This window comes from Natator depressus, chromosome 10, assembly GCF_965152275.1.
Source record: "Natator depressus isolate rNatDep1 chromosome 10, rNatDep2.hap1, whole genome shotgun sequence".
Classification (NCBI taxonomy): Eukaryota; Metazoa; Chordata; order Testudines; family Cheloniidae; genus Natator; species Natator depressus.
In genome coordinates this window covers 32,630,313-32,643,289 of record NC_134243.1, presented here as the reverse complement: position 1 = coordinate 32,643,289, position 12,977 = coordinate 32,630,313, and the positions used below count along the sequence as shown (strand labels likewise).

Sequence of the window (12,977 nt, the reverse complement as noted above, 5' to 3'; positions counted from 1 at the left end):
CAGGGGAAAGAGCCTGCTCTCAAGGAGTTCAAAACATTCTTATCAGTAGCAGAAAGGTTTCCACCAGGACAACTAATGTTGCAAAGTGGAAGAGATTTTCCATCTGGCCACTAGATACTCTCTCTCCCCATCTAAAATGCAGGAATATCCACTGCAATTGAAGGAGTTGGGCGTCTTCATGAGCTCAATAAAAGTTCATTTATCATCCAACTCAGCAATCCACTCTCCCATTTAAGAACATTTGGTTTTCTCACATTCCATGGTTGGGAGATTTCTGAAGGAACTAATGAGGATTTATCCTCCCATTCATGAACCCATCCCTCCCTTGGATCTTGTCATGGTATTTTTGCCACTGGTCTCCCCCTCTTTTTCTCTTATGTCTAAAAAGACAGCCTTCTTGGTAGTGATCATGTCAGAGTGGAAGAGCTACAGTATCTGATGGTGGGGCCTCCATACATGGTGTTTTATAAAGATAAAGTTTCTTTAAGACTTTACCTCCAAATTCCTAAGTAAAGTGGTATCTGACTTTCACCTTCTGATATTCTTTCCAAAGCCTCATAGCCATAAAGATGAAGAGAGACTCCACACATTAGATGTGCTATGAGCTCTCTCTTTCTATATTGACAGTACCAAACAAATTAGATCCTCACTGAGACTGATGTGCAGAAAGGATGGGAGATCAGCGTCTGCTGCACAGAGAATTTCAAACTGTATAGCTTTCTGCATCAGGACTTAGACTCAGACTTTAAGACCAGAAGGGCCATCATGATCATCTAGTCTGACCTCCTGCACATCACAGGCTGCAGAACCTCATGCCCCACTCTTGTAATAGCCCATAACCTCTGGCTGAGTTACTGAAGTCCTCAAGTTACAGAGACTCTGCCATTCACTTTAGTTCAAACCAACAAGTGACCCAGGCCCCACACTGCAAGCAAAGGCAAAAAATCCTCAGGTCTCTGCCAATCTGACCTGGGGGGAGAAATTCCTTTTCAACCCCAAATATGGTGATTAGTTAAACCCTGAGCATGTGGGCAAGACCCACGAGCCAGATATTTGGTAAAGAATTCACTGTAGTAACTCAGAACCCTCCCCATCTAGTGTCCCATCTCCACTGGTTTGAAATATTTACTAATTGCAGTTGCAGATTGGCCATATGCCATTGTAGGCAACCTCCTCATACCATCCCCTGCATAAATGTATCAAGCTCAGTCTTGAAACAAATTAGGGTTTTTTTGGTCCCCACTACTTTCTTTGGAAGGCTGTTCCAGAACTTCATTCCTCTGAGGGTTAGATACATTTGTCTAATATCAAGCCTAAACTTGTTGATGGCCAAAAACATCTGCTCAATGTGTAGCAGAAGTCAAAAAAGTGAATAGAATGTTAGGAACCATTAGAGAGACACGGTGGGTAAGGTGATATCTTTCACTGGATTTCAAGGGACAGAATCAACTTGATTATTTTTATTGACTAATATAAATAAATCAGTCTCTGTCAGGGCTCCCTTTAAATAGTCTGCTGTGATTTTTTAAAATGTCCTGTAAAATTTGTTGCTGGCATGTTTTTGCTCTATTGTTTGTTTAGAAGGCTATTTTCGGTGGGTCTGAGAGCAGCAACAGCAGCAATTAGGGGTCACCTGTAATGATGGTAGGTATCTCATGTTCATACGGAAATATGATTTTCAAGTTGTATCCCTTTCAGTGCCCCTTCCTAAGATGTCCTTTCTCTCCAATGACTCATCTCTGGATTCTCATTTCAATGCACCAGGTGATAGGATTATGAGTGAAAATGAGGAGTATGCCCACCAGGAAGGTCCTGAGTTCATGGAACCATGTGGCACATTATCTGGAATATCTCAAAAGAATATTTCCCAGAGTCCTGAGCAGAGCAAAGCCTGTGAGGGTCAGCACAAATCAGAAAGGCATCAGACAACTGCTCCAGAGAAGAGGCAAGGTAAATCAACTGCTTGTGAAAGAGGTTTCAGGAAACTGCCAGACATTGACCAGCTGGGAAACCCCACTATGGGGAGATCAACAGTATGTGGTGACTGTGGGAAAAGCTTCAGGGTGAGCTCAAACTTCAGACAGCATCAGAGAATCCACACTGGAGAGAAACCCTTTGGATGTGCCGAGTGTGGGGAAAGCTTCCGGCAGCGGTCACACCTTATTCAGCATCAGACAAAGCACACGGGGGAGAGACCTTATGAATGTACCGAGTGTGGGAAAAGTTTCACTGTGAGCTCAAACCTTATTCGGCATCAGATAATCCACACTGGAGAGAAACCCTATAAATGTGCCGAATGCAGGAAGAGCTTTAGTGGGAACTCACAGCTTATCCAGCACCAGAGAATCCACACGGGTGAGAAACCCTATGAATGCGGTGACTGTGGGAAGAGCTTCAGTGTGAGCTCAGCCCTTACTCGTCATCAGCGAACCCACACTGGAGAGAAACCTTATGAATGCACCATGTGTGGGAAAAGCTTCAGTCAGAGCTCAGACCTTATGAAACATCAGAGAATTCACACAGGAGAGAGGCCCTACAAATGCACTGACTGTGGAAAGAGCTTCTGTGTGAGCTCTCATCTTATTCAGCATCAGAGAATCCACACAGGAGAGCGACCCTATGAGTGTGCCAACTGTGGGAAAAGCTTCAGTCAGAGCTCAGACCTTATGAAACATCAGAGGATCCATACAGGAGAGAGACCGTATGAATGTGCTGAGTGTGGAAAGAGCTTTAGTTGGAGCTCAGCACTTATCAAACATAGCAGAATCCACACAGGGGAGAGACCCTATGAATGCGAAGGGTGTGGGAAAAGCTTCAGTCAGAGCTCGCACCTTGTTCAGCATCAGAGAATCCACATGGGAGGGAATCCCTGAGAATGGGCTAAGGGTGGGGAAGGCTTCGTGTCAGATAGCCTTCCCAATGGATAGAAGCCAAATGTGTTTCTTTGGGCCTGTAGGGCTCTGACCTGTTCATAGAGAATGAAAAGTGGATTGTTGAGGATGGAGTGTAGGTGGTTGCGTTAGACAAAGAGGAATGGTTAGTGCAGGGAGATGAGTCGTGTAGAGGAATGTGTGGTGGGAGCCAGAGGAGGAACCAGGAGATGCTGGAGGGGATGGATCATTTGGGAGGGAGGGAGACCTGTTAGTGTAATTAGGCAGAAGTCACTTTCATGGGGTATTAATAAATACATTTAGGAGAAAAGGTAAACTTGCCCATTTCTCTGTGCACGGGGTGGGCTTCAGACAAGTTATAGAGCGAATTTCACAGTCAAGTGGAGGCTTTATAGGGACTGCATGGCTCATTGCTGTGGGATGGAATGAAACCTACTCCTGGCTCCTGTAGGGAGGGTCTTCTGCAGGTCAGAGTGGGGTGCAAAGATTCTTTCCCAGCTCTGCCACTTACTTGTTTTACAAGCTCAGGTAACTCACTCCACTTCTCTGTGCCTTTGTTTCCCCATTTGTAAAACTGGGATAAGAATCACCCACCTCACATACTATTTAAAGTAGACTCACAGAGTCATAAGAATTGGGGCCACATTAAATTCTGCACAGAGAGGAATAGAATGGTCCCTGCCCAGAAGAACTAGATTCTTTTTCTAGGATTCTCTTCTCTTTGTTTATAGGTGTTGGGGGGTTTTGAGACCTTTTTCATTTGTTATTTTAAAAACTTAGTTTGACCTCAGTCTTGTTACTTAGGTTTTCATATTTGGCATACAGCAAAGCTACGCTAAGTTGATTAGACTCAAGCATAGGGAGTGACTGTAGAATGTACCACACATTTAAAGTTACACATCAAACCTCTTTTATATACAATTACACATTACATTACATTTACTATATGTTGCATTACATGTTTTGAGATTGGCTTGGTTACTTTGTAGGAACCAATCCCTGTACAGCAGGGGTGGGCAAACTTTTTGGCCCGAGGGCCACATCTGGGTATAGAAATTGTATGGCGGGCCATGAATGCTCATGAAATTGGGGTTGGGATTTGGGAGGGGGTAAGGGCTCTAGCTGGGGGTGCGGGCTCCAGGGTGGGGCCAGAAATGAAGAGTTCAAGGTGAGGCAAGGGGCTCTGGGCTGGGGCAGAGGGGGTGGGAGGGGGATCAGGGCTGGGGCAGGGGGTGGTGCATGAGGGCTCTGGCTGGAGTGCAGGCTCTGGGGTGGGGCTCAGGATGAGGGGTTTGGGATGCAGGAGGGTGCTCCAGGCTCAGATCAAGGGTTTTGGAGGGTGGTATGGGAATCAGGGCTGGGACAGGGGGTTAGGGCCTGGGGAGGTGGCTCAGAGATGCAGGCTCAGAGTGGCGCTTACCTCAAGCAGCTCCCTGAAGCAGCAGCATGTCCCTCTCCGGCTTCTATGCTGAAGCACGGCCAGGAGGTTCTGCTGCGCACTGCCCTGTCCACAGGCGCTGCCCCTGCAGCTTCCATTGGCCATGGTTTCTGGCCAATGGGAGCTGTGGGAGTGGCGCTAGGGGTGGGGGCAGCATGCAGAGCAGAGCCCCCTGGCTGCCCCTACACATAGGAGCTGGAGAGACGACATGCCGTGGCCCCTGACCCTGCTCCCCGGCTGGAGCGGGGCAAGCCCCCTACCTTGCTCCCCAGCAGGAGCTCGAGGGCTGGATTAAAATGGCTGGTGGGACAGATGCGGCCCATGGGCCGTAGTTTGCCCACCCCTGCTGATCAGCATGCTTTGTCTATGCACTGTCTGTGTATGACTTACTCTTTACCTCATCTTATGTTTCAGGTTTATTTTATTCATTGTTATTTTGTCCATTGTAAATAGTTCCTTGAGTGTTCCTTTTTATTTCAGTTAGTATAGACATTTTGTTTCCAGCCTGCTAATCCACTTACCTCCTTAATCCTGTCTCCCAAGAAATGAGGCCTCACCCATGTCCAATTACTCATGTCAAGCCAGGTGTACATTCCTCTGCTTTTGTTTGTGTTTTATATATATTTTATTTTTTTGTATTTTGGGGAGGGGGGTTGTGCTTTCAAAAAAAAGTTTATTAATTAGCAATATATTTTAAGATTATAGTAGTTGTAATTATTTGAATTATTATTAATATTAGTCTTAAAGTATGAACCAGGGAGTGCAAGCTTACTTTTTATATATAGCCTACCAGGGTGTAATTTTATATTATAAATTACTTGTTTTTCTTTCAAAGTATATTTTTGTAATGTTAACTTTTTGCTTTTATTTTAATTACACTTTAAAAAACTGGTAGGGGACATAATGTTTTTATTTATTACTACAGGAAATTTAGCTGTGAAGTAGCACATAAGTTAATGAATATAACATTTTGGGGGGGTTATATTGGAAGTGGTTTTCTTTAGCTATTACACAGGACTTTCCATTTTTAGTATAGATAGATTTATTTTACTAATGTTTTAACATTTTTAACTGTACTGTGCATTTTGGAGGTAGATTTCTTTTTTAAAGTGAACCCACATGCTAGCAGTTTTGTGTGTGTGACATTACACTTGCATGTGTAAGTGTTTTTAGGGTCAAACAGCAGTACAGTTTGGGGTGGGGGTTAGACTTTGCATTGTTTGAGGAGGGAAAACAACCTTTTTTTTTACACTGTATGGATTGCAGTGCTTTTACATTTAATTTTATGATATTGGACTCTTGTTGTTTGTTTTTTTTATTTTGCACTAACTGATGTTACTTTCTTGTACAAAATTTTTAATTTTTTTGTGGTGATAAGAGGGCAAGTTTTTTGTTTTTTTGTTTTGCTTTATATTACTTAAGGCTGCTTTTACTTTGTATAGCATCTATTTTTTAAATACTACAAGTGTTGTTATTAGAACATATTGACTTAATTTTATATTTTTAAAGTAATTATAACATTATTGAATGGTTCCCATGGGTGTTCCCCCTTATTTTAGCTAGTACAGACATTCTGTTTCCAGCCTACTAATTCATTACCTCCCTAATCCTGTCTCCCAAAAAATAAGGCCGCACTAATGTCCAATTACTCATGTTAAGCCAGGCCTACCGTAAGGTAGGTCTCAGCTTCCTTATTACTAAGATTTTTCTTGGAGCTTTGAGATTGGGACTAGACTTCTTTTCCTTTTTCTCTAGGCTGAGGTGAACTTTCTGAAAATGTGGGCTTTAGAGAGCATCAGAGTTTAATTCTAGCTTCATAAAACAGTCTTTATCCTTTATTAAAATTCCTAATAAAAACTTGTTTTAAAAACTCCTTTGTGTCCTCCAGTTTCCTGGAAATGTTTTCAGTATCTGAGATGTTTGTGACAAAGATTCCCAAGGTGACAAATTTCCCCCTTACTCACTTATCTCTCCACAATCAGGAATAAGGGGTATGTGTGCACTAAACAGCTTGCTCAGACCCTGGCTACTTGAAGGAAATTTGCACCAATGTAATGAATGTACACGGATGCTAACCCCTGATGCAGACAAGCTGCATGGCACAAAGTGAGGCTTTGATCGGGTTGTTCAGTTTGGTAACACTAATGTAGGGATACATGTATGACTTTCCTTAATGTAGATAGGGCATTAGAGCTAGAATGGCTACTTCCCGAGAGCCTGGACGTATGAACTCTTCCAGCTGGGGCACAACTTGTCTCCTCCCTGGCAGCAGTATCTGCAGCTGTCTCCCCTCTGTTGATTCCATTTCTCTTTAGGAATTTAATTAACTGGTTTTATTTAAACAGAACAGCCAGAGCTCCTTTCAGAGGTTCTGGCCAGACTCCCTCCCAGGCTTCTGGTATTAATCAGCTGACCACCTCCTGTCCCAATTTTCTGGAACTTTTTGGAATACTCAGTTCCCTGGTGTGTTTCCCTGGTACTCCACTGGCCCATCTTCTGTGTCAAAGTTGCATCTTAGAGGTTCTGGCTATATAGATGGGACCACTGAATTTCAACAGCTGGTCTCTGATTGCATATCAGTCTACTTGTCTTTGCGCAGGACAGCAAACAACTAACATCACTGGACAAAACATCTGACTCTTGTTTACAATCTAAAATTATTAGTTAAATGATCTTAGTCTGGTATTTTAGAATAGACTCATATATGTCATCTAAATAGGAGAGAAACAAAACCATTCTGACGAAGGAATTTCTCCAGGATCTCTTGAAGAGAAAGTGAGATTTCATTCCTGAACTAGATAAATGGGGTTGGAAGGACTGATGATGACAGAAAAATAATCCAAAGGAGCCTAGACAGAATGGACATTTGAGCAGGAAATTACCAAATGGGAATGAATTTCAGGGGAAATTTGAAATCTTAATGATGAATTGGAAGCACAGATAGTGGGAGGATGAAAACTAGAAAGCAGCAATGGGAGAAAGGGAGAGGATGGAGGGGGCAGCAATCTTGCTATATTTGTGTTATGATACAAGGATCATGTACACAAAGGCCTCATAGCATGAAACAAGGAAAGGAAACAAGGTACCCCTTTCTTCACCCTCATCAAGAGATGGGGAGGGGGCAGACAATAGCAATGGGAGAGCTGGGGGTTGGAGAGGGAACTCACCGCAGGAGGAATGGCTTTTCTTCTTCTTCCTGAAATCAGTGCATGAGGGGAGGAGTTCCTGGGGCAGTCAGAGGTGGAAATTGTGGGGTGAGCAGGGTCTCTCCAGATGCTTAGCAGAGGGCCTATCTTTAACTGCTTGCCTTAATGGCATAGGAGGAGGAATGTTGCCCTGAATAAAGCACCATAGTACTTGATATCCCCAGCACAGATTATTTGCAGTGAGTGAGGAGAGGGATGGTCTGGAGGAGGTAAATGTAGCTTGAACCATGCGGAAAGCCAGTGCGCAAGCTGGTACATTAATAAAATCACCTAGTGGTGAAGCAAGATGTGTGTGTGCTTCTCTGTGCTCATCTGACGCCAGCATGTTATCTTACCAGCAGAGTCCATAAAATGGGGTTAAGGCCTGAAGCAGGGCTAGAGGAAACAATGTGATGGGTCTGACCTTCCTGGTATGAAATGTCTCCCCAAATAATCTTGTCTGCAGTGGTGTTGTAGCCATGTTGGTCCCAGAATATTAGCGAGACAAGGAGGGTGAAGTGTATCTTTTATTGAACCAACTTCTGTTGGTGAGAGAGACAAGCTTTTGAGCCCCACACAGCTCTTCTTCAGGATCTGAAGTTGGTCCAATAAAAGATAATACCTCACCTATCTTGGCTCCCCAGACAATAACAGTTTGGCAGCAGTAGCCTACGATAGTTAAGGTTGAAGCCTGATTTTTGAACCCTCTTTACCCAAGATTTCCAAAAAAATAACTGTATCCCCCTGAAAATTTCATGTGCAGTATCTCATCCCTGAGCAGAGTTTGCTGGGCAGTTTTGTAAAATTCAGAAAAGGAGTTTTAAATAGTGGAGGTTCTCACAAGGTCCCTGTTCACTCTATAACTCCCCCCTCACTTGCTCTGGCTCAGCCTGACTCCAGACCAGATGCCTGGGAGAGAGAAGGTAGACCCCCCTCAAGGGTGTCAGTTGAAAGGGAAGAGGGGGGGGCAGAGAGAGCCAGAGGGGAAGGGAGCATCCAGCCCCCCTCACAGATTGGGAAAATTGAAAAAAATAGTCAATCTTAAATGGAAAACTCTGTCAAGTTAGGTTCCCACAGGGCCTACTGCAGCATTGTAAAGGGAATGACTGCCCAAGGGACAGCTCGGCTGGCTACCTCAGCTGCCATAGCCTACAGCCTGATTCCTGAAAGTTACTTCAGCCAGGAGGAAAAGCAGAAAGCTTATATCTAAGAGCGTTTTCCCAAGATTCAGACCATCTCTTGGAGCTGAAAAACTATTTCTGAGATCCAGACTGCTTTGCAGATCATCGGATCCCTCAGACAAGACAGACACAGGACCACAGTGCCTGCAACATCTATAAGTGCAGCACTGACAGGTACCTGGAGCTAGGAGGGGTCAGTACAATGGGAGTAAGGGCTGGAGCAGGGTTGGAGGATAGAATGTATTCAGTCTGATGCTCCCATTGTCCTTCCTAATAAGAAATGTGTCACAACTACATTACAGTATCAAAATTATTCAAAGCTTTATGACACAGCTTCTTTTATATGCTTCTCTGGAACATTTTAGTTATCTGTACTAACATCCCTATCTAAAGCTTCTTTGCTCTTTTCTGAGTGCTGTATTCCTCGATTTGTAAATGTTGTGAATCCTGCAAATCTTGGTAATTGTATTTTTCCCTCTCACTCAAATAATGTTTCATTTGGAATGTGTCACTGAATATATAAATACCTGCTTTTCCCCAGTCTTCAAAGTCCCTTTTACTCTACAAGCATAGATAGTCTCGTTTTTATATGTTGGTAATAGAGACTATTGAAAGGGCTTTAATTTCTTTGCAAGAGAATCCCATTTTTATAGTTAACGTAATAGTTTAAATATGGATATTAGCCTATATATTTTTCCCTGCTCAGTGACCACCCAGTGGTTCTCCTTTGTATGGCTCCTTAGCTGCTCTTATGGGCTGGCTTGTTAGTTACAAATAATGTAAGTGTCACAAAAGGAAGTTACAGGGTGTTTGCTCGATAATCGTTCCGATCCCCTTCTTCGTCACTGGGAGCAATGTCCCTCTCTGTGATTTGTTAACACTGTCACATGACACTCCCATGCTTAGCAGGGGAGAAACTGTGATTCCTTAGCAATGTCACATGATAAGGGCTAGCTACTGCTGCTGCCTGGTTTCTTCGCAGAGCCCCCAGCTGGTCCAGGTCGTCCGCTCTCCTCTCCTCGGCTGTGCGCCCGGGAGGAAGGCTTCAATTACTAGCCTAGCCAAGCTGGGGACTGTCTCAGGCTGTAACTAGCTCCCTAGGACTCTCCAAACGCCAACTCCTGAGCCGGAGACTCAAGGTAACTGAGAGATCTCGGGTAAAGTGCGTCAGTAAAAACACCGCCCCGCCCCCGCCCCATCTCCGCTCCCTATGTGTCTGCGAGTCCCAGACCGGCTGGCTTTACTGACATCCCCTTAGCGCCCACAGGCGCTGACCCAGTTATAGGACAGCAAGTACACCCGGAAATGGAGCAATAACCAAGTCCCCCAGCTGGAGAGGGAAGGGGTTAGAAGGAAAGAGAGGGGAAGGAAAAATAAGAAAAGGGGTGATAAACTGCAAGAGAAGTGCTGCCCAGAGCTGTCATTGTATCATCGAGAAGAATTAATCTAAAAGGAGGCAGAGTAAAAGGCAGTGCCCTATCTCTGTTTAGTACCTATGCTGATGAAAGATTATGCTGCCCTCCCAGACACGGTCAGGGAAACCACCCACAGTGTAGCCCGTTATTCTGCTCTCTCCCAGTGTTTTGTTCAGGCTCTGTTAAAGGGAGGTTACACAAATGTCTTGGTTCATTTAGTCCTGTGGAAGATGCAGGGTCTGCACAGTAGCAGAGGGACAAGCAAGTGGTATCTCTGCAGAAGAGCCTGAGGGGACTTCAGCTTCAAAATGGACTGAAACCCTTTATAAAATCTCCCCAGTTGCCCTGATCTGAACAACATCCATGTGTTACTTTGTCCATAGGCGCCGACTCCGTGGGTGCTCTGGGGCTCTGCAGCCAGCGGCAGCTCGCCACCCTTCCCCCCCCCCGCCACGGCTTGCCTTCGCCTTTGCCTCCTCCTCCGTGAGCGCGCCAGGTGCCCGCTTTCCCCCCCAGCGCTTGCCGCAGCGAAACAGCTGGGGGGAGGCGGAAAGCAGCGCGCTCAGGGGAGGAGGCAGGGCCGGGGTGTGGATTTGGGGAGGGATCCAATAGGGGCAGGGAGGGGGTGGAGTTGGGGCAGGGACTTTGGGGGAAGGGGTTGGAATGGGGGCGGTCAGGGGGGCACGAGCACCCACTGGCGCCATGAGAAGTTGGCCCCTGTGACTCTGCCCGATTTCCCCCGGGGAGCCAGGGGAAGTGAAATGACTGCAGGGGAGCTGACTCGGGGAACTGTTAATGGAGATATCAGGAAAAGGGTGAGGAAGCAATAAATTCAGGAAGGCAGGAGGGAGACATTAACCAGTGTTGCCAACTCTCATAATTGGTGTTTCTCTTAAAGCTCCAGCTTTGTGATTATGTGAGAATCTGTTGTCATTTAAAACATGATCTCTAAAGGCTCAAAAACCAGAAAGCAAATAAATTTGTTTTTAAAAATTACATGATATTTGAACACTTAGGTTAGCAATGCTTTAATTAAGGGGTAGAGGCAGCTTTTCAGGACAGGTGAGTGGGAGCGGGCAGTGCCAGCATAGAACAGGTGACCACTGCACCGGGATGGGCAAACTTTTGGCCTGAGAGCCACACTGGGGTTCCAAAACTGTATGGAGGGCTAGGTAGGGAAGGCTGTGCCTCTCCAAACAGTCTGGCCCCCACCCCCTGTCTTCCCCCTCCCACTTCCCACCCCCTGACTTCCCCCCTCACAACCCCTGACTCATCCAACGCTCCCTGTCCCCTGACTGCCCCAACCCCTATCCACACCCCTGCCCCCTGACAGGCCCCCCGGGCCTCCCATGCCTATCCAACCCCCCCCCCCCCGTTCCCTGTCCCCTGTCCCCTGACCTCCACCCCATCCAACCGCACCCTGCTCCCTGTCCCCTGACTGCCCCCCGGGACCTCCTGCCCCTTATCCAAACCTCCTGCCCCCTTACCATGCCACTCAGAGCAGCAGGACTGGCAGCCGCGCGGCCCAGCCCAGCCCAGCCATGCCGCTGCGCTGCCCAGCAGGAGCTCACAGCCCAGAGCACTGGCGTCACGGCTAGCTGAGGCTGCAAGGGAGGGGCCGGGGGCTAGTCTCCCTGGCTGGGAGCTCAAGGGCCAGGCAGGATGTGGCCTGTGGACCATAGTTTGCCCATCTCTGCACTACACACAGCAAATGTCTTGTGCCTGTGGGGAAAGATTGTCAGCTCCTATTTCTTCCCTTTGGGAAGGAGTGTCAGAGAGGCCACATCTCCTTCTGCCCAGGGCTTCCAGTGGGGAGAGAACTGACATTAACCTGTCTAGTTACCCACACACATAGAATCGCTGTCCCCTCCACTCCCCAGGCTTGTGTTTTCTGATGGGCTCTGGTCTCTGCCAGTAAGATCTTTGCAAGTCGCTTAGTATTGTTCTCCTCCTAAATCCCCCAATTTATGAAGAGCCGACTCTCCTACTGGGGACACAATACACGTCCTAGCACACATCTGACTTTAGCACAGGTATTTCCCTTCCATGCAACTAAAATGTCCCTCAGTAAAGAGAGTCCTGATCTTGCCCATTTCTCCTCCCTTGATCAGGATTTCCAGTTATCAAACCGGAGATGATCTGCCACATGGAACAAAAGGGAGAGCTGTTGATCCCCTCTTTCCAGGGCTATGAGGAAACAGCGAGACTAAATTGCACCTGCACAGGTGAGACATAAGATAAAATAGGGAATAGTCAAAAAGAAAAGGAGTACTTGTGGCACCTCAGAGACTAACAAATTTATTTGAGCATAAGCTTTCGTGAGCTACAGCTCACTTCATCGGATGCATGTGAGCATAATGAAAATCTGGAATTCCCTCAGACCTGTTGTGAGTTCTCACCACTTTGTCTTGTCTAACTCAGACCACTGTTGTAACCAGTCTTTTTTGAGTCTTTAAACATGTCCCTCATGCGTGTGAGATCAGAATCTTTCACCAGTCCATTGGGGCTGCCCCTGCATATCCTTGTGTCATCCATCTGAGTTCATAAAGAGCCGAGTGGCCACAACTGTTCCTGACTTCCCCCCTTACTGCCCTTGGCAGCAAGATGGAACTCGGTGGTGTCCGCCTTCTACTGTGCATCATTTTTTCTCTTTAACTCTTAATAATTGGTGAGTTTGGGTTAGTCAACCAGCCATCTTTTTGTTAATTAAAAAAAGGTTTCTTTGTTATCTCCTTGTGTCTTTGTCACTATCACCTTGAATAGGGAATTCAAAGCCTTTGGGCTTTAAGCCTTGTCCATCTTGTAGTGGACTTATTCCCCTGGCTGACAGCCACTGCTGTTGCTTATTTTGTTTGTGTGAGAACCAT

General features: G+C 46.0%; 2 protein-coding genes across 6 annotated transcripts in view; both read left to right on the top strand.

Annotated features, from left to right (window-relative positions):
• The window catches only part of HMOX2 (heme oxygenase 2), a 93,923-nt gene that overhangs the window by 11,287 nt on the left and 69,659 nt on the right, over positions 1-12,977 (top strand). The gene's annotated exons all lie outside the window — the stretch shown is intronic.
• Positions 1-12,977, top strand: part of LOC141994999 (uncharacterized) — a 58,517-nt gene that overhangs the window by 13,866 nt on the left and 31,674 nt on the right. Inside the window, exons 1-2 of one of the 5 annotated variants that reach the window (XM_074965668.1) lie at positions 9,631-9,834; positions 12,222-12,335. The exons of 1 other annotated variant lie outside the window; for it this stretch is intronic. In XM_074965668.1, coding sequence (XP_074821769.1) covers positions 12,245-12,335 — 91 coding nt within the window. In that variant the 5' untranslated portion in view covers positions 9,631-9,834; positions 12,222-12,244. Of the gene's footprint in view, positions 1-1,764; positions 2,869-9,630; positions 9,835-12,221; positions 12,336-12,977 lie in introns of those variants that run through there. 3 more of the 5 variants (XM_074965671.1, XM_074965667.1, XM_074965670.1) reach the window with 3 other exon arrangements.